Here is a 25,040-nt window from a genome sequence, read left to right on the forward strand (position 1 = left end):
GAGACCATCAGCAAGAAAAACCCACAATAATCACAATAGCTATATCTCTGTGCTCTAATCAGGATGTTTTGAGCAGTGGACTAAAATAATGCAACACACATGGAAATGAGAGCATACAAAGTAGTGCAAGATTTCAGTGCAGACTACAAGAGTAGAGAGTACATTAATCAAACAAGCGATTATATCAATGGCAAAAGCTATTACAGGAGCCAATTACTGATACAAACTCAGCCACACTGAGCTACTAGCATTATCTAGAGGCTGAAACCCCTTGGCAAGCTTTTCTGACTGGTTTAGAAACTGCCAGAGGTGGAATCAGTAAGGATAGAAGATCAGAGATGGAAAAGGCACGTGCGGTCATCTAGATCCTCTGCCCTTGCCAATGCAGGATTGTTCCTTACAATTCTTTCTCTTGTAATTGTGGCAGATGAAACAGCATTTTATTTATTTTTTAAGTCTGCACTGGGTCTGATCCTGTCAGGTGCTGAGCACCCACAAAATGTCACTGAAGACATTAGCCTAAATCTTGATGTCATTAATTGAGTTCAGGCCTGCACAACATGCGGCCCGGGGGACTCACTGTGTGGCCCGTGGGGGGTGAGTAGCCAAGCGGCGGGTGAGGAGGGGGCTGAAGAGGTGAGCAGGCAGTGGCGGGGGATGAGGAGGCAAGCTGGGGGGAGGGCTGAAGAGGCGAGTGGGCGGGCAGTGGTGGGGGGGGTGAGTAGGCGAGCCGGGGAAATGGGGGGCTGAGGAGGCGAGTGAGGAATCAGTGGCTGACCTGTTCTACTGATCTGGTCTGGCTCCCATCCCCTCTCCCAGGGTTGCAGCTGTCTGGAGGTGCCTGCCTTCCACACCTTCCTCATTCACACCTCATTCATTCAACAGGGCAATTGATTACAAAGTGGGGGGAAGAACTTGTTCTACTTCTAGCAAAAAGACATTTTTCTTTTACCTTAATTATACTACCTTAGGGGCCTGCTATAACATATTACCAAGGTTCAATACCGCTGTTTCGGTGGGGCAGCGCTGGGGAAGGAGGGTTTGTTTCCGTGGGGTGGGTGGTGCTGGGGAGGGAGTATTTCAGAGTGGCTAGGTGGTGCTGGGGGCGGGTGTTGTGTTTTGGGGGCACTTGGCAGCGCTGGGGGGTAGGGTTAGGTCCTCAGCTGTTTTCTTTGGAGTAATATGGCCCTCGCCGCTTTACGAGTTGTGCATGCCTGATTTAGTTCTTATTTAAGCAAAACTCATTGATTTCCAGGAACAAAATTCAAGGACTGCAACATTTGGCCTCCTGACTTCAACGAGAAATTTGCTTGACTAAAAACAGAGTCAGAACCAGAGGATTTGGCACCACTGGAGTGCTGGCTGCTCAGCACCTAACAGGAACTACTGAACATTTTCCAACCTACAGCCTTAACCGTGTCAAGTATCAGGGGGTAGCCATGTTAGTCTGAGGTTTTTTAGCCACAAAAGCTTATGCCCAAATAAATCTGTTAGTCTTTAAGGTGCCACCGGACTCCTTGTTGTTTTTGCCTTAACTGTGCAATCTCTTGCTAGTATTTGGGCTCCCTTATTATGCAGTCATATAGACAGGATAAAATTATATTGCTCTCCTGAACAGTATCTCTACTGAATTTGTATTTCTTTCAACACTCATATTTTAATCACAGCTCTACGCATTCTTACCAGAACCTTTGTTCTGGGAAAGTAAGGTATGCATGAGTTACTACAACAGTCAGACTATAGAGAGACTTAGCTTGTACCATAAAGACATTAATCACAAGTGTGTGTCTGCTGATTAAAACAAAAAATATATATTCGCTGGTGAAATAAACTACCAGTTTGTACAGAGCATGAGACATCCAAATGAGAAACTCAGATTCACAGATATTTCTGAGGGGTCATTGAGCTAACAAATATTCTAGTTATCTTGAGAGTTGACTGCCTCTTTGAAGACTACTGTTATTTGATGTTTGGATTTGGTTTCAAATGCACGCTTTCATCTTACCAACTGCCCACTAAATAGGATGCTGTGTTCTTTGCATGCTAGTGACAGGAAATGGATTTCTACACTTTTTTTTTTTTTTTTAAAAAGGTGGTCTCCAAAGAGGCTGAAATTACAACTATGAGTGACTGCAAAACGCATACTGGGAATAAGACAGCGAGCGCAAACCACAGTGATACTTTATTCAGTTGTCGTTATTTCTGCTTCTATTGCCAATAAGGGGGATTTGTTTTCCTGCTGTGGAAACACTTCCTTAATTGCACATATGTCCAGCTCACTGCTTGAGTACTAAGATCTATACAGAGTGTGCTGTAGAAGAGAGATAAATTCCAGCTGTTTTTGAGAATGTTACAACTTTGCTTTAAGTACTAGATGGAGGTGAACTTTTATTTAAAAAAGCTTCACAGGTGAAGATGGACTAGTGGGCTCAGGTAATGGGATATGGAAAACTTCACTGTTAGGTTTATGGATTCAGTAGAACCTCAGAGTTATGAACACTTCGGGAATGGCGTTCGTTACTCTGAAATGAACAAAGTGTTACGATTGTTCTTTCAAAAGTTTACAACTGAACATTGACTTAATGCAGCACTGAAAATTTACTAAGCAGAAGAAAATTGCTGCTTTCCTTTTTTTTTTTTTTTATTAAGTAGTTTCCATCTAACACAATACTGTACTATATTTGCACTTTTTTGGCGGGGGTCTCTACTGCTGCCTGATTGCGTACTTCCGTTTCCAAATGAAGTGTGTGGTTGGCTGGTCAGTTTGTAACGCTGGTGTTCGTAACTCTGAGTTTATTCAGTTCACGACCATGTGGCTGCTGCTGGAGGCCCTGTGTTAAACTAATTGGCTGGTTCATTCCAGTTCCCAGTGGAGAAGGGTGTCCAACTGATATTAGACACTATGCTGCCACTTTTAGGATAAAAAAGTCAGTCATCACACAAGCATAAAGACTGAACTATCCACTGGCCATAGAAGGGGTCTCTCTGGAACTGGCTTGTGGCAGATTGTCAAGACAGTGTGGAGAAAGTTTGCTCTGCTCCATTCCATGCTGTAGATCGATAGAGGACTTCATTCTCCAGAGTTCGGAGATGTCTTTCACCAACACTAAATTTAATGAGAAAGAAGAATCCTAGTGGTGGTTCTGATTTCTGAGGATGGCACTTGTTCCCTCGCCTCCCATTGTATTACAAACACCCTGCCCCTCCCCGCCCCCCAGTGACTGCAGTTATATGGGCTCCTTTTCCTTGTTTCGTCCTATTTTTAAAGGCATCCACATTTTTCTTTTAAGACTAAAAAAGGACTGACTGGTCTAGGGTTGCCAGGCATCCGGTTTTCGACCGGAATGCCCAGTTCAAAAGGGATCCTGGCAGCTCCGGTCAGTTGTGGTTACTGAGCTGCTAAAATTCCAGTTGGCCACAGTGGGGCTAAGGCAGGCTCCCTGCTTGGCTCCATGTGGCTCCCGGAAGCGGCAGCATGTCTCTCCAGCTCCTAGGCAGAAGGGCAGCCAGGGGACTCCATATTGCCCCCACTCATAGGCGCCAACTGAGCGCAGGCTCGGCAGCTCCCATTGGCCTGGAATCATGGCCAATAGGAGCTGCGGGGCCAGCGACTGTGGGTGGGGGCAGTGCACAGAGCCCCCTGGCTGCCCCTCCGCCTAGGAGTGGGAGGGATATGCTGCCACTTCCTGAGAGCTGCATGGACTTCCTCTGTCCCCATGAAATGCTGTGGCTGCCTGAGGTCAGCACCACCTGGAGCCCACACCACCTCCTGCATCTCAAGCCCTGCTCCAGCCCTGAGTCCCATCTCACACTCTGAACCCGTTGGCCCCAGTGTGGAGCCCCCTCCCGCACTCCAAATCCCTCATCCCTGACCCCACCCCAGAGCCCGCACCCCAGCCAGAGCCCTCAACCCCTCCCACACTCCAACCCCCTACTGCAGCCCGGAGCCCCCTCCCACACTCCAAACCCCTCGGTCCCCTCCCACACTCCCTTCCTTCACTCCAAACCCCTCATCCCCAGCCAACCCTAGAGCCCGCACCCTCAGCTGGAGCCCTAACCCCATCCTGCACCCCAACCCTCTGCTCCAGCCAGGAGCCTCCTCCCATACTGCGAACCTGTTGGCCCCAGTCCAGAGCCCTCTCCTCCATCCCAAATCCCTGGCCCCATCCCTGAGCCCAGACCTCCAGCTGGAGCCCTCACCCCCTCCCACACTCCAACCCCCAACCCCAGCGAAAATGAGCAAGTGAGCAAGGGTGGGGGGGACCAAGTGATGGAGGGAGGAGGGGTGGAGTGAGCAGGGGTGGGGCCTTGGAGAAGGGGAGGGGCATGGGCATGGCCTCAGGGCAGGGGTGGGGCAAGGATGTTTGGGTTTCTGCAGTTAGAAAGTTGGCAACCCTAGGCTGGACAGTTCTAACAGCTGGCAAGAAAGGAGGAGGAACCATTTTACCACAGATTGCCAGCAAGGGATCCATGGGCCACAGCTTGGGAACTTTGATGTTTGAACATGAAGTACTACCAATCACATCATCCAGTTTGAGCAGAAATCTGGAGAACGTACTGCCCCAGGAAGGAATCATGTAAAATACTGTGGGTAGATAACTTTGTGACTGCTACTGAAAGTTCCAGCTGTGCAAGCTACATTAATGGTAATCAGCTCATATACTTCAGAGACTAAGAAAACTATATCCAGCAGGGATCAGGGGTTCTGGTCATTTTGCCAAAAGAGGAAACAGATGGACTAATCTTCTGGGGGAGCAGGGTAATCTGTCTCTAGGGTCAGGGCCAGTGCAACCACTTAGGTGACCTAGGCGGTCGCCTAGGGCACTAGGATTTGGGGGGCGCCATTTTCTTCGGCAGTGACCGCGGCGGCCGGATCTTCAGCTGCCCCAATCGCTGCTGGCATTTAGGCGGAGGGAGCTGGGGCAGGGGAGCGCGGGGAGGGCCGCCTGCAGCAAGTAAGTGGGGAGGATGGTATGCAGGGGAACTCCCCGCCCCAGCTCACCCCTGCCCCGCCTCCTCCCTGAGCATGCCGTGGCCGCTTCACTTCTCTTGCCTCCCAGGCTTGCGGTGCCAATCAGCTTAGGTGCCGCAAGCCTGGGAGGCGGGAGAAGTGAAGCAGTCACGGCGTGTTCGGGGTGGAGGCGGAGCAGGGGTGAGCTGGGGCTTGGGGGGGGGTGCCTCAGGGCGGAGGGTGGGGAGCTGCTGCAAGGGTGAGGCGCCTCAGGGCAGAGGGGGGAACTGCCGCGGGCGGGGGACACCTCAGTGTGGAGCGGGGAAGCTGCTGTGGGGGGGGGCACCTCAGGGCAGGGGGGCAGAGGAGGGGGGCGCAAGGTGGAAGTTTTGCCTAGGGCCCGAAACATCCCTGCACCGGCCCTATCTAGGGTATGGAACCAGTCCCTGCAATGAAGAGCAATTTGAGGCAAGTCTACCTCATCAGTACATTTGGAAATATTTCTAATAGCTGTTGTGTCTACATTCTCCTGTGTTATAAATCTTCTAGACATATACATCAAACTCTGCTGTTATTAACTGGAGGCAATGAAAGAAAGTGGTGTCAGGCAGCTGTACTTTGAGTCCCAGAGCCATCCTGGGCTGCACAGTGCAGGGTAATGAGAGAGGAATGCATGGTGACATGCACCTCGCTGCTTCTTTTATTCACAGGGGGTACGTCTACATTGCAGCTGTGAGCCTTCTAGCTGGGGCAGACAGATTCGTGCTGGAGGGACTTGGGCTAGCACACTAAAAATAGGGGTGTTGACATTCTGGCTTGGGCTCTCAATTCTAGAGCGCACACTCTCAATCCCCACTCGTACAAACCTATCTCCTTACGTTCGGAGGCTTGCTCCCAGCTGCATGTAGACACACCCAGAGAGGCGAGAGACCTGGCGGTTTCTCCAAACCAGCAGACCATGCCCTATTGTGGCTGTGGAGCATTCACTGGATTATAACACTTTTTAAAGCTAGGGACAAATTCATCCCACACTTACACCAATGTATCCCCACTGTGGATTTGCACTGGTGTAAATGAGGGAGGACGTTAGCCTCGGGAGTGAATTCTTGCCCTGTTACTGCACTGCGGGCAAGGAAAGAGACTGTCTGTGCCCTTATCACCTATTAGTACAACTGAAAGTAGGAGCTAGGGAATTTGCAAATAGTTTGTGCTAGCATTTGGTAAGTAAAGGGAGATGGAGAGATGTGCCTCCTTACATGTCACAAATCAACTTGGCCCCTTCCAGCCTCTTCCCTATTGATACCTGACCCACAGGTAATTCCATCATGTATCACAAGGGGCCACAAATGGCAATGCCATTTCCCAGCTGATCTGCATTCATGGCCATCAACCCCTCTGCTCTCCTCTCTACAAGCTCACTTTCCTGCAGGGAATATAAAACACTGCTTGGATGACAGTGAACTTGCATGAAATGCATACACATGAAGTTCCAATTAAGGAATAACGACAGCAAAACATAAGCTCTCTCATGAAACAAAGCAAACAGCAATCATATTAATAATCAATTAGATGGAGCAGCCACCTGATGCTGCCTATTTGGAGAAGTCCCTAGTTGCCACTAGCTTTTTGCTCAGGCAAAACCAGCCGAATAAAGTTTATGCCACACTCATTTTGACTTGGCAAAACAACTCCTCCATTTGCCACTTGACTCCTTGATGTTTTTTTTTCTTCCTCTTCCTAGTTAAACATGCAAAGATAGATAAATATTGTGCCAGTTTTTAAGCTCTGCTGGGTCACCAAGTTTGTACGCTATGCCCAATTGTAATTAGAAAAGCAATTATCTCCTTGTTGAAGGTGCAGCAAATCACATTTCAATGCAAAACTTCATTTAGCTGCTTATGGCATATTAACTAATCTTACATCTCATTGACGTTTTGATCTATAACCTATTGCAAGGAGCTAATTTGATGGGGCTGCAAGTCTCTGAGTATATTTCTCACTCACAACATGATACTGGCATCTTTCAAAGAACAAATTAAATGAGCAAAGGGATTAATTGCTAATCATTCTGTTGCATTACCTTGGGAGAATCCCAGTACGTGCCCCTATCAAGAATGTGCTCCTTTCTTGGCTTTTCAGAGATGCCTGAAAGAGTCCACATGCCAAGAGGAGGCGGAATTAATGCTGAGGCTTCAGATGTAATCCAAGGACTGGAACTGTCTGATCTTCAGAAGTGCTACACGCCTGCAGATCTCATTGACTTGACTGGAGTTCAGGGTTCTCAGCATCTCTGAAAATCAGGCCCCTAATGCCTAGTGATGGTCAAATGCAAATCTCAAAAAGCCTTATTTGTTTAAATAAGTATCCAACAGTTCAGATGCTCTTTGTCTGACCATCTTTTATCTCGGTATAACCTAGTGTCTCAACTGAGGGAAGGCATGATATAATGTGGCACAAATACAGAGCAATGGATTTTGCAGCTTCTTTTCTCATTCCTCTCCCAGCAGGAATGAGTTTGCCCGCTTTAGTTATGTGCAGAAATCTCATAAGAATCTTGCTTATGGTATTTTAGCATTTCCATTACTTGTCTGGAGCACAGTCTGGAAAAAAACAACTCTTACCCAGACACTGCAGAACGCTTGAAAGGTTTGGTGTGAGTTTGATTCTAAAATGTAAAATTCCCATGTGGACTGGTTTCCCATCCTTACCGAAGCCCTAAGGCACACAATTAAGCATTGCTTTGGAGGCATTGCAATGTTTTGGAAACCTAGAAAGAGCCAGAGCTGTTGTTTTTTTGTGTTATTTTTGCCATGTCACTGCTCATTTTTCCTACTGTGTCAGTTCTCCTTCTGCAACCTGCCAGTGTGCAGCTGGCACTACTGCTGTTCTTAGTTGGTGGTCAGGGTATATAGCCACAGAGAAGTTGATTTGATTTCCATAGTGACTGAACAAATCATCAGTTGCCTTTCCTGGTCCCCAGTGAGCAAGCAGGATGAATTTTAGTTTGACCTCAGATCTTCAGAGCATTGTGTTGTAACACACACCCTTGTATTTGGATCTTGGGCTTTTTAAGTGTCTATAGTTTCAACCTACTCTAATGCGCATGACGCCTTAGTGGAGCTAAATCACTGGTAAGTGCTGCTTTAAGAGCTTTGCTCCCTCATCTCTATCTTAGTCTTTCTTTCTCCCTGGGGGAGGAGGAGGCGAGGGGCTGGGATAAAAACTGTGACATGGCTCAACCTGCTAAAAACAAAACGATCTGTTCTGCCATTGATCCATAGGGGCTTGATGTGGTTAACTGCCATTTACCATGCTAGGAATTACATGTCTAAATCCTCTTTGCATTGACAGGGATATATTCGCTATCCTCCTAACAGTGGGTTATTTCCAGCACTTCATAATACAAATTAAAACAAAGAGAAAAAAACAAAAGCAAAGATTTCAATGACAGGGTTATATAGTAATATCAGTGTGAATTATGCAACATAGGATTTTTTTAAACTATGCACCATTTCGAAAGCTGGAAAAATGCAAGAAAATGTAGGTCACCGATTGGTCTGGATTGAATAGCACGGTAATCTGTTTCTAGAGCACAGAAGCAGTCCCTGTAATGAGGAATAATTTGAGGTACTCTTGTCTGCCTCATCAAATCTGCAAACATTGCTAATAGCTGTTGTGTTTATGTTACCCAGACAGACTTGGGATGTCAGGAATCAAAAACATTCTTTTTATAATGTGAGAGAGCCTAACAGCTGATTGCCTGCCTTCCTGAAGTCCCTTCTTTCTCGGTTAACTATATCATCATATCAGAAAGTTCTCCGAACAAATAAATGAAGTCTTAAACAAAGAACACATTCATCTGTAAATTAAAATAATCATGTAATCCTTCAACCCACCAAGTTACCTTTCATCTTTCCATCTTTTTAATTTATCATACCAGCTTCAGCAAGTGCCAGTAATAAAGTGGCACATTGAGGTATTCCTATTCATTAGTGTTCAGGTCTTTGTTCTTTTAATAGCATTGGAAAGAGTCTACAAAGAAGCTGCATTAGGCTGCTCTCCAATCTGGGTGTTTGATCTCCCTCCTGACTTCAAAAGTGAGAAAGGGGGGAGGGGAGAGATACATTAAGAATAGTTCTTCTGAATGTCAGACAGGGTATGGCTGCTGAGCCAGCCAAATGTTAATTGGTGTCTGCCCCGACCATGGTGCAAATAAGATTCACAGCCAATTAGCTTGCAGCTGTGAATCTTTACTACTTAATAAAGTGAACTGTCTGTTAGAGAGTAAGAAAAAGAGCAATTATTATATGGTCAACTCACAGAGAATCTTTTCAGAGATCAGTTTCTTGGGATATGCTGCACTATGAAGTGTACACAGGAACCAAGGCATATTAGCCTTTAAAACAGTTCAGTGGAAGGAGGATACATTTAATCCGATTTAAGAAAAAAACAATTAAAAAGGCTAATGCTTCTTCCATAATGTTTGTGACACAGACGAGCGCCCCCTTTCTACTCATCAGGCTAACTCATGCTGTTTGTCCCTCCTCCACGTAATCAGGCTTTCTGGGTTTTTTGACAGAAGAAATGAACTAGCTGTTAAGTCGCTGAGAAGTGCAGAGCCGTGTGTAACACTGCACACATTCTAACTGCCATTCATGAGCAAGCTCAGCTCCCAGGGATGGTAATGAAGTCCCCCACTATCCGAGAGCATCTGCGATATGACATGACCTGTTATAAATACACTTGTCAAGACACAACAGTAGGTTGGCAAGATGCTAAGAAGCAACAAAAGTTGATAAGTTCTTGAGGAAAGTCAACTGATTAATATCGTGGCTGTCAGAGAGCTGGCTCGTCAGACTCAATCGCTTCTTTGAGCTTTTCAGGATCTTAAAAGGGAAAGAAAAAAAGCTTGCTGAAAAATGTGTGTGTGTGTGTGTAATCTATTATGTTAATTATTCCTCCTGTTGTTTGTGGACATTTTTTTGCAATTCTGATTAGATCCAAGATCTAGTTTGATAGGGATGTAACACATTAAGCATGATCTCCTGAGAAATCAGTCATCAACAGTGAATGACAACCACTTTGCTACTTAACCATGACAGACTAACTTATCCTAATGCAAATTGGCATCCGTTTCTTCTGAGCATGGTGGAGAAAGATTGAGGAGAATTCTGATTAGGGAATTACCGTCATTAACAATAATTTTTTCTACTAATCAGCAGAGTTGAATTTAGAATTTCAGCAGTCCCCTTGTGATTCTGAAACCCCCCTCTGTGAGAAATGAGTTCAAAGCCCTGTTCCACTAGCACCACCACCATGCCCAGGTAAACTCCTTTTCATGCAGGAGTCCATCACCGCCTGTGTGCACAGTTTTTCCTAAATTGTGCAGGGTTTCTCCTGCCAGTAAGAAAACAGAGTACCCTCGCCTGTGTTTTTAATTGCTGTTAGATGGAACAAATAAGCCATGTTAGAAGACGGATTATTTTCCTTCACACCACCCTGTTTCAGCTTTGAGAGGTCCCTTATCAGATCATGGTAGGGGCCCGTGTACTGTGCTATGCAGTCTGTGTGAGAGTGTATGTGCACCAATGTGTGAGGAAAATGAAATACTGTAAATTAAAAATAAATGTTTTAGTAAGACATGAAAGCCATTTGCCTCAAGGACAGCAATTACTTTCACTTTAAAAAAAGACAAGAAAAAAAATAACAGGGTTGCATTCATAAATCCCACCAGCTATTTGTCCTCCTGATGCCAGATATAATACTGCTGTGTTCTGATTTCATGAAAGAGAACAAAAAATAAAACTGAACTGCCTGTGGCTCTGCCCAGTGGGGCATTCTAATTGACTCCAAAGTCATTAATCAGTTCCCAATCAATCTATTCTACCAGCAGCAGGCAGTTAGGTCTCCATTACCATCCATTCATCATGCCATACCCTAATTCACTGCACCATTAGCCACATATTAGGCCTCAGTTAGGACAACTAAGTGGCAATTGCTAGCGCAGGAAGCTGTTGTCACTCACCTCAGCTACTGGGATGCCTTCAGGTGGACGGCACTGGAGCAGGACTTCCTGTTCCAAAGACACTTCTTTTCCCAGGGGCTCCTGTTCAAAAGTCTTCCGGAGATCTAGTAAAAACCAAAAGCAGGTTGTGAGGTTATTAATTCTTCTTGCAATGATTTACAGATGATTGTAGTAGTGCAGAATGCGTGTTAGGGTATTTTCAAGCAGACAGGGAGACACAATCTCTGTCCTGGAGAGACCCTAGTCTAAAAAGACTGAAAAATATTTTCACTTTATTTTATCATGTTGGAGAACTTGTGGGAAAAGATTTCTTAGCAATTTTATTTTATGTATTATTTGTATTGCTGTATGCCTAGGAGCCCCACTCACAGACCACAACCCTATTGTGCTAGACGCTGTACAAACAGAACAAAAAGTTGGTCCCTGCCTCAAGGAGTTTACAATCTAAGTAGATTATAACCATCATCATTTGGAGCTGGATTGCTTTTGGCTCCTGTGCAACTTCATACGAGAGAGAGAGAGAGAGAGAGAGAGAGAGAGAACACAAGGGGCCTCTTCCCCATTCTCCCCAACCACCCACCTAATCAATCACAATGGGAGTCCCTGCACTCAGGGAGCATCAGAGCTCTGTAGGACTAAGGCCAGGGTTCTCAAACTGGGGGTTGAGACTCCTCAGGGGGTCGTGAGGGACTTACATGGGGGATCACGAGCTGCCAGCCTCCACCCCAAACCCCGCTTCGCCTCCAGCATTTATAATGGTGTTAAATACATTAAAAAGTGTTCTTAATTTGGGGGGAGGGGATCACACTCAGAGGCTTGCTGTGTGAAAGGGGTCACCAGTACAAAAGTTTGAGAAGCACTGGATGAAGGTCTTGTCGATCCTAAGGTCTGGTATACACTAAACGTTTAGCTCAACATAGCTATGGTGCTCAGGGGTGTGGAAAATCCACACTCTATAGTGCTGTAACTATGCGACCTAACCCCCTACATTGACACAGCAAGATCAGTGGAAGAATTCTTCCATTGAACTAGCTACCATCACTCAGGGAGGTGCCATTCCTAAAGCAATGGAAAAACCCTTTCCCTCATAGGCTGCATCCACACTACGGAATTATGCTGGAATTGCTCTGGTGCCATAACTATGCTGCTATAGTCCCTGTAGTGTAAAGATGGCCTTGGAAAGTGTGCTTGTTTAACTAGCTGGATTTAAAAATCAGTCTAGTTAAACCAGTACAAAGCTGTAATGTAGATGTACTTAAACCAGTTTAGCCCTAGGTTATATTGATTTAGCTTAAGTTGGTAATTTACTTGGTAACATTTTAAACAAACTCACTTAGTTAAACTGATACATTTTCCTAGAATAGGCAAGGCCTAACATCGCTGTCCTGCACAGGGAGCTGAGAGGAAAGAAAACTGCGCTACGGCTCTGCTCCCTCTCTATCCCGTGCAGAGAGGGGAATGGACAATGAACCCCTTTGACAGGTGGGGCAGTAAGCACCAGAAAACATTGTGCTCCCTGAGACACAATATGCTCGGAGCTTCCTGTGGCATATTCTTGCCAGAGCTGCTGCTGACTTAGTGTGCATCCATGCCACACCCAGTGCAGGGCTGTGGCTACATGCCATAGTTTTGGAGAATTAGAAAAGACATTGTGCAGCACTACAATAAGTGTGTTGTTTTTAGGGTTCTCAATAAAATCTTGCTTTTCAGGGGTCTTAAAACTATAGCAGAAAAACAAACCCTGAACTAGAAGTTAGTGTGGTCTAGTGATCGGTGCAAGAAGGCTGGTAGTACAAAGGACTTGCTAATTTTATTTTTGGCTTTGCTGAAGACTAGCTACATGATCTTGGGAATGTTGACTAATCTCTCTGTTTGCTTCACCTCCTTAGGCCAGGTCTACACTACAGAACTTCTCCCATTGCAATAGTTACCACCTCGTGGTAAGGCAGATTAACTACGCTGACGGGAGATGCTCTCCCATCAGCATAGGAGCTGCTGTAGCACTGAAAGTGAAGAAAAGCTCTTAGTTTGCTCAGCATAAAGAAGGATATAACACCAACTACCTCACAGGGGTGTTTGTGAGGTTTAATCCATTCATGTTGGTAAAGAATGTTGAGTCCTTCAGAGTAACGGTACTTCAGAAGTGCAATGCATTCTCAGTTTTTCTTTTAGATTTTAAACAAACAAAAATTAATAACTGTATTTAGTTGAGTAAAATACAAAAATAGAGTTTAATGTTTAATGCATCTATAAAGACACTCCCAAAAGAGATGCATTGCCTCCATCCAGCAAATGTATTTAATATATTTTATTCAATATCTTCATAAATGATTTGGATAATGGCATAGAGAGCACACATAAAGTTTGCTGATGATACCGATCTTGGGGGGATTGCAAATGCTTTGGTGGACAGGATTAGAATTCAAATTGATCTTCATAAACTGGATAAATAGTCTGAAATAAATTGGATGAAATTCAGTGAGGACACATTCAGAATACCATACTTTGGAAGGAATAATTAATTGCACAAATACAAAACAGGAAATAATGCCTCGGAAGGAGTACTGCAGAAAAGGATCTGAGGGCTATCGTGGATCACAGACTAAATATGATTCAACAATGTCATACCGTTGCAAAAGAAGCAAACAAGACTTGAGAAGTAATTCTTCCACTCTGCCCAGCACCAATAAAGCCACAGCTGGAGTACTGTGTCCGGTACAGGGCACCACATCTCAGGAAAGACGTGGACAAATTGGAGGAAGTCCAGAGGAGAGCAACAAAAATAATTAAATGTCCAGAAAACATGACCCACAAGGAAAGATTGAAAAAACTGGGTTTGTTTAATCTGGAGACTAGAAGACAGAGGAGGGACATGATAACTGTCTTCCAGTATGTAAAAGGTTGTTATAAAGCGGAGGGTGATAAATTGTTCTCCTTATCCACTGAGGACAGGAGAAGTAGTAATGGGTTTAAATTGCAAGTAGGGAGATTTAGGTTACACATTAGGAAAAACTTCCTAACTGTAAGGATAGTTAAGGACTTGAACAAATAACATAGGGAGTTTATGGAATCTCCATTATTAAACATTTTTAGCAACAGGTTAGACTAACACCTGTCAAGGATAGTCTAGATAATACTTAGTCCAGCCTCAGTGCAGAGGACTGGACTAGATAACCTATCAATGTAACTTCCAGCCTTACATTTCTATGAAACTATGATTCTACATCCGACGTGTGTATATAAATACATTTTAGGAACTATTACAACAGGTTTTATTGTGCCCTCCTATTAAAACTAGGAGATAATAGAAGAATATAGTGTTAATAATAATAGTATACTGTCATAAATATCAAATAATAAATCTCAGGTTCTCAGATACCACAATGAGTGCAGTGTACCTTGATTAGATAGATAGATAATCCTAAATCTTCCCCGGCATATTGTTTTATGTCTTCCCATTTCCCTTCCAAAGCATTAAATGTAGATCTGAAGCTCACTCAATAATCTTTTATACACACATACAAAATATATAGAGGGAGAGAGAGAGCTTATATATATTAGATACACCTACACACACACAAACACTATATATATAAAGCATTTTATGAGATGAGGAATATTGTGTGTGTACATATGTATACATGCACATACATATGTACAATATTCCTCATCTCATAAAATGCTTTGTTTTTAAAACAAAGTGTTAATACTTGCAAATTAAAATACATTACCCATAACGTGCAATAATTACATTTAGTACACAAACAAGCCTTCTTCTGATTATAATAAACAGGTGGCACAGACGAGTGTGAGCAGTATGTGTTCAAAATTTCAGTACAGTTTTTACCGGGCGGGATTAATGCACATGAAGCTACACATCACTCAGTGATCTAATATGTGGTAATATTTTGAAAATGCCACTGCATTACAGTGGGTCAATGATCTGCAAACTAAAAAATACTCTAAGTAAAGGTCTGACATAACAGAGGGGAATGTTCTCAAAGGAGCTATTAGAGACTATTGAGTAAATAATACTCATTTACAAGATATGGAGCTCTTCTACTCCATTCTGTCAACTTCATCCTGTGTGCTTAGAGCTTTATCCATCCAGAACTATATATGTCCTCCCAATCCATAGAGTCACCACATAGCTGCAGACAGATACTGGTTGTGAAGTATGTTTAACTATCCAAGCATAAAGTTGGCTTGCTGTGAAAAGCAAACAAACAAAAGTTCTAATTTAGGCTTTTTACAAACATTGAGGAGATGGAGAGCTCATGTAAGCTATTGCGTCCAGCTAGATACATCCCACTGGTATAAGACTGCGGCTGTTTCTGAGCAAATCAGTTTTTTGAAGAAAAATCGCCTTTAAAAAAAACAACCCTCATGAAAATATTTTGATTTTCTTACAATTCTCCATTTGCTGTTTTCTGATTTCAATCTTCATCTTCTTGCTGTTTGTGGTTTTAGAGGGCTCACAGTGCTGTTTCATTGCTGTGTAGACTTCTGGGCTTGGGTTGGAGCCCTAGCTCCAGGACCCTTAACGTTTCTTCCAAGACGGATTAGATCAGACAATGAAGAATCCACTTCTTATGCTAGGATGCTAGGGGATTAACATACCTTTTTGGTGTCATTCCCATGAAGCCTGATTCTTGCATTAGCAGCCATATCAGGCTTGGGAGACTCAAAAAGATGATGGCTCATACAGCTGCACAATTAAGCACTACATAAATAATTGCTTCCAAAGGTGCAACCTTCATGGCTGCAGGTGGGGCATCACCTTGGAGCTTCTGTGGAAGTGGTTTTGGTTTGGCTAGAACTCTCAGCCTGTACAACAGATATTTTTATTCTTCCCCCTCCTGTTCGGGGCGTGATGTAATGGAAAGAAATTCAGGTTTAAGGATTAAAATTCTGGGATGCAACTCTGCGCCAAACCCGACTTTCCTTACTAATGCGCAGTCCCAGTGAAGTCAATGACTGTTCTTGTGCCACGTATTACAGGCATAGCACAAAACACACACATAGCGCACTGGGGCGAGACACCATTTTGAGACTCCTGAAATACCTAGGGACAATCTGTTGCAATCAGGACAGAGGGCCTCATTCACAACTGTGTTGAAATCAATGGTTTTCCACTGCTGTAAAACTGGACTAATAGAATAGAGTGATCAATCTAAAGCCACATCTGAATTTCTTTGCTTTTTGGAGGGGAAAAATAGCCCTTTTTGTGAAGCATCTTGAAACGGCTCAGTTTTAAATTCCAAGTGTAATGCATCCTTAGTCTAAAAACAACTCAAACATCATATTTTTAATCTCCCAAAGGTAACAGTTTCTGTGTATAAATCATTTTAACTCCTGGTATTATTCTACTTCCTTTTCTTTTTTAGCTTTCATCTTTGCAGTCAGCAAAGAACAATCTTTTTTTCTATTTTTTTTTTTTTATTTTTACAAACGGTTTTATTCCTTCATTGTAGTTCTGGGTTTAATTGTGATGCGTGGGTGGGTAAAACTTTAAGGATATCCTTTATCATTTCTGAGAAAGGCGACAAGAGGCAGGGCAGACGCCTTCAAGGCAGTGCTAATGCAAGGGTGACTGATGAATAAGCATGAAAAACGGACACTTGTCAGCCAGGAATTAGATGTAAACCAGAAATGTACAGAACAATGCAGCATTAATGTCAGGAAAAGATGGATTTCTGCCCTTGGCAGACCTTAAAGACTCCTCACCTCTGTTTTGTGCTCTTTCCAGTAACTCTAACTAGGATTTTCCCTCTAAAACAAACATACCAACGTCTTCAGAAAATGAGCAAGGCTTTTTAAAACATTCTTTTTCACCCAACTTTGATTTAGTATGAGTTGATGTCATATAAGAGAAGAAGCAGCCTTTTGCAGAGATGCATTAAGGGAGATAAGTTTTTAAGAACATAAAAATTCTTTACTACAACAGATAGTGTGTGTAGGGTGGTTGTTTTTGTTTTTTTAACCTTATTTAATGGAGACATGAGTAAGAAAAATTTGAGCAATAAAGTCTGTATTCTGTTGGAGACAAAAGTTCTAAAGGATGAAAGGGCAAGTGTTGTTTTCATTTCCCTCAACCCCACAAAAGCTAATCAGGTTACCATAAATCACATACTCATGAAAATGAATTACATATTATATTTATTTTTCCAACTATGTATGAGTGATCCCGAGCTAGGTGGACAGGAGTGAAGGTCTTTTTCCAATTGACAAAATTCTGAATTCAGTTGTCCTGTCTTCCATGATTTCCCCTCTATAATTTTCCACTACTTGGGACAAAACTGTGACACCACCTTTTGCAAAACACGGATTAGGGAGTTGAAATCTGGATTTTCAGTTTCAAGGGGTAGAGGAGAAAAAGGAAACTCAGGACTCTGTTCCATCAGCCACATTTCAGTTACTTCTTCCTGTTCCCAGCTGAGTCTATGACCCTTGTATCTGAGATCAGTTGCACTGGTGGCTTGAGTAATAGAAAGGTTCCATAGCTTCTCTGAATTATTTTTTGATTTTGTTCTTGTGTGGTTCCAGTTCTTTATTGTTACTTACATCAAACCAGATTTCCAGTGAGACTGTGACACTCGACTCATCAGCCTGTAATCTGGCAAATTCCTCTGAAACCTCTATCAATTGCTTTTATAAATGTCATGCCTCTCTCTGGAGAGCCCCTTGTGTAAAACGCATGCTGTGTTTTGATCAAAGTCATCCTCATGCTCGGTGCAAATTTCAACACAGACCTTCTAGTTGGATGTAAATGTAGAGAGACAGGACCACAGTCTCAGCTGTGCCCAAAGAACAATAAGCACAGCTGAAGAGGATGGAAATAAGAGATCCCTTTGTGCCTCCAACACAATACCGAGGCCAGTTCTGCACCATCCTAGTCCCCTGCATAAAGACTGCTTTAAATGACATCAGCTGATAATGATCCCCAACTTCTAGTAGCTGAGGAGTGCTGCAATGTAAGGATGCCCCAGAAAAACACCCTTTCCTCAGCCGTGCTCCGAACACTTGCAGCCAGTGGAAGTGTGGCAAAGAAGCCAAAGGATTCACCTTTTCAGGGGGAATCTTCCACTGACTAGATCCTCTGGCTTCAGAAAGTTTTGTGCAAACAGGTGCAAAATTGCTGTAATAGAGCTCAAAATATGGCCCACGATTTTCCTGAGAGTTCCACTGAATATCAGTGGGTGCTAGAGCATCCATCTTCCTTTTTCAGTCAACCAACCAGGCTCATGGTGGCATCAGAATAATTTTTGAACGGACAATATGCTAGATGCTCCTTTCTCAATGAAGTTTAGATTGTATGCTGAATACCCAGAGGTACGGAAATTAGGATGACTGGACTCAAGAAGTTCTCTCCTCTTTGACTCATTTTATTTTTGTTATTTGAGCAAAAGGCAAAGATATTCTTGCCATACTTCTTTGCATTCCTCGATGGCATCTTCAGCAACTCGGACAGTATTTGAGCTTGAAAAATCTGAAGAGTCAGATTGTCTGCCCTTTCTCAGATTAATTGCTTGTTTTGCACTACTTCCTTCAACTTTAGGCACATTGAGTCAGATAAATTCCTATATGACAATCACCCATTTCATAGTTGATCAGCAACTTTCAAATTTACTACATTTAGAATGAGGAAAGGAAAAGCCACTGAATGAATTCAGCACTGTAAAGACTGAAAAGTAATATGAGCTAGCCATCTTTACATAGAACGACCTGATCTGATGGCTACTTGTCTTTCAAAAGTATCTAGATTCTTGCTCCCTTAACAGTTCACAACCCCACCCACTCTCCCTACGGTTCAATGATAGTTGATTCCATTTACTTACTACCCCCCTCTCTACAATCATCAGTGGCTTCATCCATTCCCCTTCCCTTCTAAGTGCAGGTCTACGCTTAAAACGCTGCACTGATGCAGCTGTGTCACTGTAGTACTTAGTGCTGATGCGCCTATGCCAATGGGAGACCTTCTCCCGTCAGCGTAGTTAATCCACCTCCACAACAGGTGGTAGCTATGTTGATAGGAGAACACCAGGTGTTTGCTTGTTAAAATAGCATTGCTCAGGGATGTGGATTCTTCACACCCCAAACGACGTAGTTATACCAACATAAGTTTGTAGTGTAGACCTGGTCTAAGCTTCCAGATATATCTAAACCTCTTTATTTTTTCCTAATAGGGATAATAAGTTTTCTCATCACTTCCATTTTAACATTTTAGAAGATTCAAAGTTTTCATTTAGAAATTGAAAGCGGAGTCTAATATTTCTAGTATTTTTTTCAACTCTATATTATAATAATTAAAATGTGAATATGAAGTTATTTTTTAAAAAAAAATCCATAAAACCATTAGGTTCAGTTTTACCTTGGAAAAAAACATAAAACAAAAACCTTGAATTTTTCACAGCATTGGCAGGTGGTCTTTTGAAGAGCATAAATGTATCAAAGAAAGTGTAGTAGTTAGTGATTTTAGGTGTGCATTTGCAATTAGTTGTGAAGCTAAAGTTATATCATACAGGAACTCTAAAGGCATTTCTGTAAGCAAAACATCCAAATTCTGCATAAACACTTTTTTTCTGATTCATTAATCTGTCTCTAGCAGCAGACTATCTCTATAGAAGTATATGCACAAATCTTTAGTTAACTTCTTGATTGCTATATTTCCATCCCCTGCAGGGTTCAAGCAGGCTCTGTTGCAAGACATTGATTTGTATGAGATATGACAACATATGCAGAATGTCCCCAATGCTCCCCCCCGAAGGTATTAACACACACAAATTCAGAGATTTGTTAAATGAAAGTAACACTAACAATGACATTAATGTCCATTTTAATTCAATGTGTTTTTAACTCAATATTGTGAAACCTTAAGGCTTGCATTTATTGTATATCCTAATCATAACCCTTTTTCTTAGTACATGTGGGGCTTTCCAAGCCAATTTGTGGCAGCCTTCTCAGTGAAAAGTAGAGCCTTCAAACCATCATCAAATCTGGTCAGATGGCCGTCATCATAATGTGTGATATTGTGTGCCTTTGGCCACAGCTGCATGTGGAATCCTCGTGTTCGCCCCAGATGTGAAGACTGGCTGTCTGTTGAACTTAGCCTACTTGAAATTTCGTTCAGAAGGACCCATGACTGGCATGGAAAATCAAAGCCATGTACACATATGGTCAGGTCAGTTATAGGAGACTGGTTTCTGATGTCAGCTGCAGACCATTCTTCATGCCAAATCAATGTCGTGGAGAAATCCTAGCAGGGCAAATGGGTCTACAATGGCTGGTGAAAACCACACCCTTGGGTGGTTGAAGAGATCTGTGAAAGTGATAGCTTGAATTTGTCCTGATATTCTCAACGAACTGGCAGTAGTGTCCTCATGGGGGATGTGTGGAAGAGTGATGTTACTTAACATAGGGAGCCATGGTACCAGTCTGGGTTGAATTGTCCCAGTTACGATGTGCATAGTTGAATGTAGCTTTGTGTCACTGAACTTGACATGAGACAAATGGAGCCAGATGGAGGACAATATTCTGCTGCAGACTCACAGGGACTAAACCAGATGATCCGAGAGTTTGAGTGTTGGCTCCCCACGAAGTGCTGGCCAGTTTTCTTAGAAAGTTGTTATGTATCCTCAACTTAGCTACAGTTTTCCTCAGGTGGTTATGATCAGGTGAGAGATTTATCTAGGTTTACTCCAAGGTAGACTGGGTGGGATTCATGTTTCATGCAATGTCCAATGAAAAAGATATTCAGTTTTTGGTCTGTTTTAAAGATGGAACATACTCAAACTGTCTTGGTTACACTTGGCTGTAAATGCACTAATTTACCATTCAATGCAGAACCAAAGCCATATGTATCAAAGAGAAAAGTATACATATTTTGAGATGAGAGAGCTTGAAAGAGATATAGACCTGCTAGAAAAAATTGCTTGACAAGAATGATTCTAGTGTAGTGAATATGTAAAATGAGCTAATGCATATGAGTTCTAAAATGCCTTCTTTCTCTTTCTGTGACTTGTGATGGAGGAGGTCCGTCTTTAGCTCAAGAGTAATTTCAACTAGAGACCATGTGACCCAGTTCTCTCCACACAGGATACAAGTAACGCCTATTGACTGGGAATTACTCAAGCTCCAGGGAAGAAGGAATCAGGCCCCCTCTTTAGTACTTCCCAATATACGCTTACTATGTTTAACCAGTTCCCTTCATTTTTTCATATTTCACACTCCTGTGTGTTCTTGACTTTCTTTTAAATGTCCCCACCTAGTTGTTCCCTTTCTCCCAGATCTTATAACTAATACAGTACTCTCTAATCTTTTGGAGGCAATGGAGCTGTCTCTTCACAGCATTGTCTGGGGTGCTAGAACACTGGGATATGAAAATAATGGGAAAATAGGTAATTCAGCAACATAATGTACGAGCACAGAACCCCAGAATTAAAAGGTTCACTACCTGAGTGCCAGTAATGAATATGTGATTATTTTCACATCTGTCTTTCTGTCCAACAAAAGTGGAGATAATTCATCACATAAACCAATTCACTTTCCTGTACCACATTAATCTTATCTGTATACAGTGTGAGACGTATATAAGCTACTATTTAATCTCCCATCTTAAAAAAAAAACAATTCTGAAAAAAAAGGCTTTTAGTTAATTCTATATAAAACTAATATAAAATTAAATACAAGTTTAATAAGCACAATTCCTTATTAAATAGTGATTTCTTAGTAGAAAAGAGCAATTTTTTTTTTTAAGTTTCCATTTGTTTCCAAGACACTGGAAATGAGCCAAAAATGAGAAAACATCTAAATTCATTATACAAAAAGCCTACTCCGATGAAATTAGGAGGAAAGCTATTTATTTCTTGCAGCAGGTTTTCAGCAACTCAGAAGTTGGACATACAGATATTGGCCCTGAGTGTGATTGTACATTTTCAGGGGCAAATCAAGTGCAACTTCAATGAATCTAATGGAATCACATCAGTGTAAAACTGGTACAAGTGAGAAGATAATCAGGCCAATTTCACATTTATTCAATTGTGCTGTAAATTTATAAGATATTATTTACAGTTGCGGTAAATTGACCTGGCTCCACTAAAGGCAATGACACCAGTTATGGAACTGGCCCACAATTTAGGTCAAATCTTGCAGTACTTAATTAGTCTTTATCAAGTGAAACCGTCACCGGGTTTAATTCTAATTCTAGTCTTGGTTACGTAGGTACAGCTTGCATTGATTTCTTTCAGCAGGAATTTTGCTCAAGCAGAGAATGTAGGATTTTATCCATATAATCAGATCGACATTTTTCAAATATTAGTTTTAAAATAATGCATGGTTTTGGATTTTTTTTAACGAAAGGAAAAAATTATCCTAACTCCTTTGTCTTCTCTCCATAAAGCTACAGTCTCTTAATTCAGTAAGAAAAGTATATTTTAGGCCTAGTGTAGATTAATATTTCAAAGCATCTAAGCACCTCCTAGAGTCAATATAGCTAGGGCTTGCCTAGAATGATGAGGAAAATTGTATTTGGACCATCTAATACAGGGGTAGGTAACCTATGGCATGTGTGTCATATGTGGCACACAAGCTGATTTTCAGTGGCACTCACACTGCCCAGGTCCTGGCCACCGGTCAGAAGGGGGCTCTGCATTTTAATTTAATTTTAAATGAAGCTTCTTAAACATTTTAAAAAACTTATTTATTTTACATACAACAATAGTTTAGTTATATATTATAGACTTATAGAAAGAGACCTTCTAAAAACATTACAATGTATTACTGGCCAGTGAAACCTTAAATTAGAGTGAATAAATGAAGACTCAGCACAGCACTTCTGAAAGGTTGCTGACCTCTGATCTAATATCATGTATCCCAGACAACGAATTCCATTTCTCCAGCTCCACAATTATTCATTCTGTTTTTCCATTTGCTAGATAATTAACATACCTAGGATTTTCAGGTCTAAACAGATCCTAGGGAATCTGCCAATTTACAAGGGTGAACCCCTTCTAGTCTCTTTGTTGTGGGGAGACCGAACTCTCCAGTGGAAGAATTCCAGGGAAAATCATGGATTTTTCATTCCACTATTCAGGAATAACCTTGATAGATGAGAATGGTCCAAACCTTAATTACAAATGGTTCAAAGCTGTAGACTTCACACCACCCAGTTCTACACACTGAAAGAAGTCACAACCTTGAGTTCTGAATCAGTTTCACTTCCAGGTTAAATTTCCAGCATGTGTATCCCTCTGAAAAACATCACTCTTTACTCCAAATTTAAAGATGCCTTCCCTCTTGACCAACTGAAGTTCTCTACTTGGGTGATGTGATTTTTCAATTGACTCTTTACAGAGAATTTCCATTGACTAGGTTGTTATGTACTTTACGACACATGCCTGACCTTGAATTAAATAAATACAAGCTGCTTTTCCACGATGCACATTCTTCACACTTTCAAATTACTTTTCAGTTAATTCTATTACATGATCAATGAACAGAGATGGTGAATGCGATTTTTTTGTTTTGTTTTAATGGACTTCAGAACTGGCCCTCCAGAGGCTACAATAATTCTACAACCCTGCAAAGCAATAACACTGGGGGCCAGAATGGAAAAAAAGAAAAGAAAAGAATCTTTCTTCTGAACATGCTAGAAAGGGCTAATTATGTCATCAGGGTACAGTACTGAAATCACTAGCTATGGCTATTAATGTGAAGTAACTGTTGCACACAGAGCACTGTAGGGTTTCTCTCCCCCAGATATATTAGCCTTCACTTTTTTGTACTTATTAAAAATGAAAAATGTCTGGCCTGATGACATAACCTCACAGAGAGTTGTGTTGTGTTTTGTTTCCTTCAAAACTCAGCATTGTGTGCTTACTGCAGGCAAATTTAAGCGCCAGATTCTTCAGGGATTCTATGCATGTGCACAATATGAGGGAGAGTGTAAAGACCCTCCCTGCCCGTTGCTTGTCCCAGATAACGACCAGGAGAGCACAAGGACAGTTCTTTCCTAACGTAGTGGTGTTCCGGGCCATGGTTCCCCAACATGCACCAGCTTGTGAAATTCACCAGTGTGAATAAATCATGCCTCCCCAAGCAACATAAGTTACACTGACATACAAACTAGTGTGAACAGTGCTATGTCAGCAGGAGAGCTTTTTCCACTGACATAGCTACTGCCACTTGTGAAGGATCTAGTAATTAAACTGATGGAAGAGCTCTTTCCCATTGGCTTAGAATGCCAACATTAGAGAGCTTACAGCAGTGGTGCAGCTGCACTGCATTAAACTTCTTAGGAAACCATTCCCTCAGGCAGCAATGCTGGACCCTCCTACTGCCTATTTTAAATGCTGGCACACTTGCTTTTTCTGATTAGTGACATGTCATTATGCACAGCCTACCTTGGCATGCCCAGAGGATGTAGGATTTGAGATTTCACAGTAATATGGGTATGGTTACTGTTGAATGTTTATTTATGTTTCAAATCGAGTCTAGACAGGTGTGACGGGGTGTTCACCCCACACTATCCCGGAGAGGGTTATTGTGGCCCAGGATGTGTTAAGTAACCTGATAGGCCATCCCCAGGGGGAGTTAGTCTTGATGATCAAGCACTGAGTGGGGATGAAGACCAGCTGGGCAGGGGCAGGCAGGGCTGGTGTAAGGTCAGGAAGTGAGGGCAGGAGATGGCAATCACTCTTTGGGTTTAGAGAGGGAAAGGAGAAGACACTCAGGAGAGTAAAAGCCTGGGATTCTGGGCCTTAAGGAAGGGTTTACTCACAAGTGTGGTAGAGCAGAAGCCTGATAGGGCTGGAGTAGGAAAAGTCTCAGGAAAACAGTAGTCAGGTTTGGCACGGTGCAGACCTTGGGGGTTGATCCTTGAGCTGGAATTTAAGCAATGGAATAGTCCTGTGGGACTAGTTAAAGTTAGGCATGTGCTTAAGTATCTTGCTGAAATAGGTCTTACTTATGCTGGTGTCAATTCAGAGTCAATCCACTGAAATCAACTGAGTGACTCTGGATTAACACTGACATAACTGAGCCTAAAATTTGGCTAATTATTACCTT

At 42.4% G+C, this 25,040-nt stretch overlaps 1 protein-coding gene across 2 annotated transcripts in view; it reads right to left on the reverse strand.

The window, feature by feature from the left end:
• Positions 1–25,040, reverse strand: part of UNC5C (unc-5 netrin receptor C) — a 385,127-nt gene that overhangs the window by 85,917 nt on the left and 274,170 nt on the right. For both annotated transcript variants that reach the window (XM_032762595.2, XM_032762594.2), the window contains exon 4: positions 10,977–11,080. In XM_032762595.2, coding sequence (XP_032618486.1) covers positions 10,977–11,080 — 104 coding nt within the window. The remainder of the gene's footprint in view (positions 1–10,976; positions 11,081–25,040) is intronic.

The sequence above is a fragment of the Chelonoidis abingdonii genome, chromosome 5 (assembly GCF_003597395.2).
Source record: "Chelonoidis abingdonii isolate Lonesome George chromosome 5, CheloAbing_2.0, whole genome shotgun sequence".
Lineage (NCBI taxonomy): Eukaryota > Metazoa > Chordata > Testudines > Testudinidae > Chelonoidis > Chelonoidis abingdonii.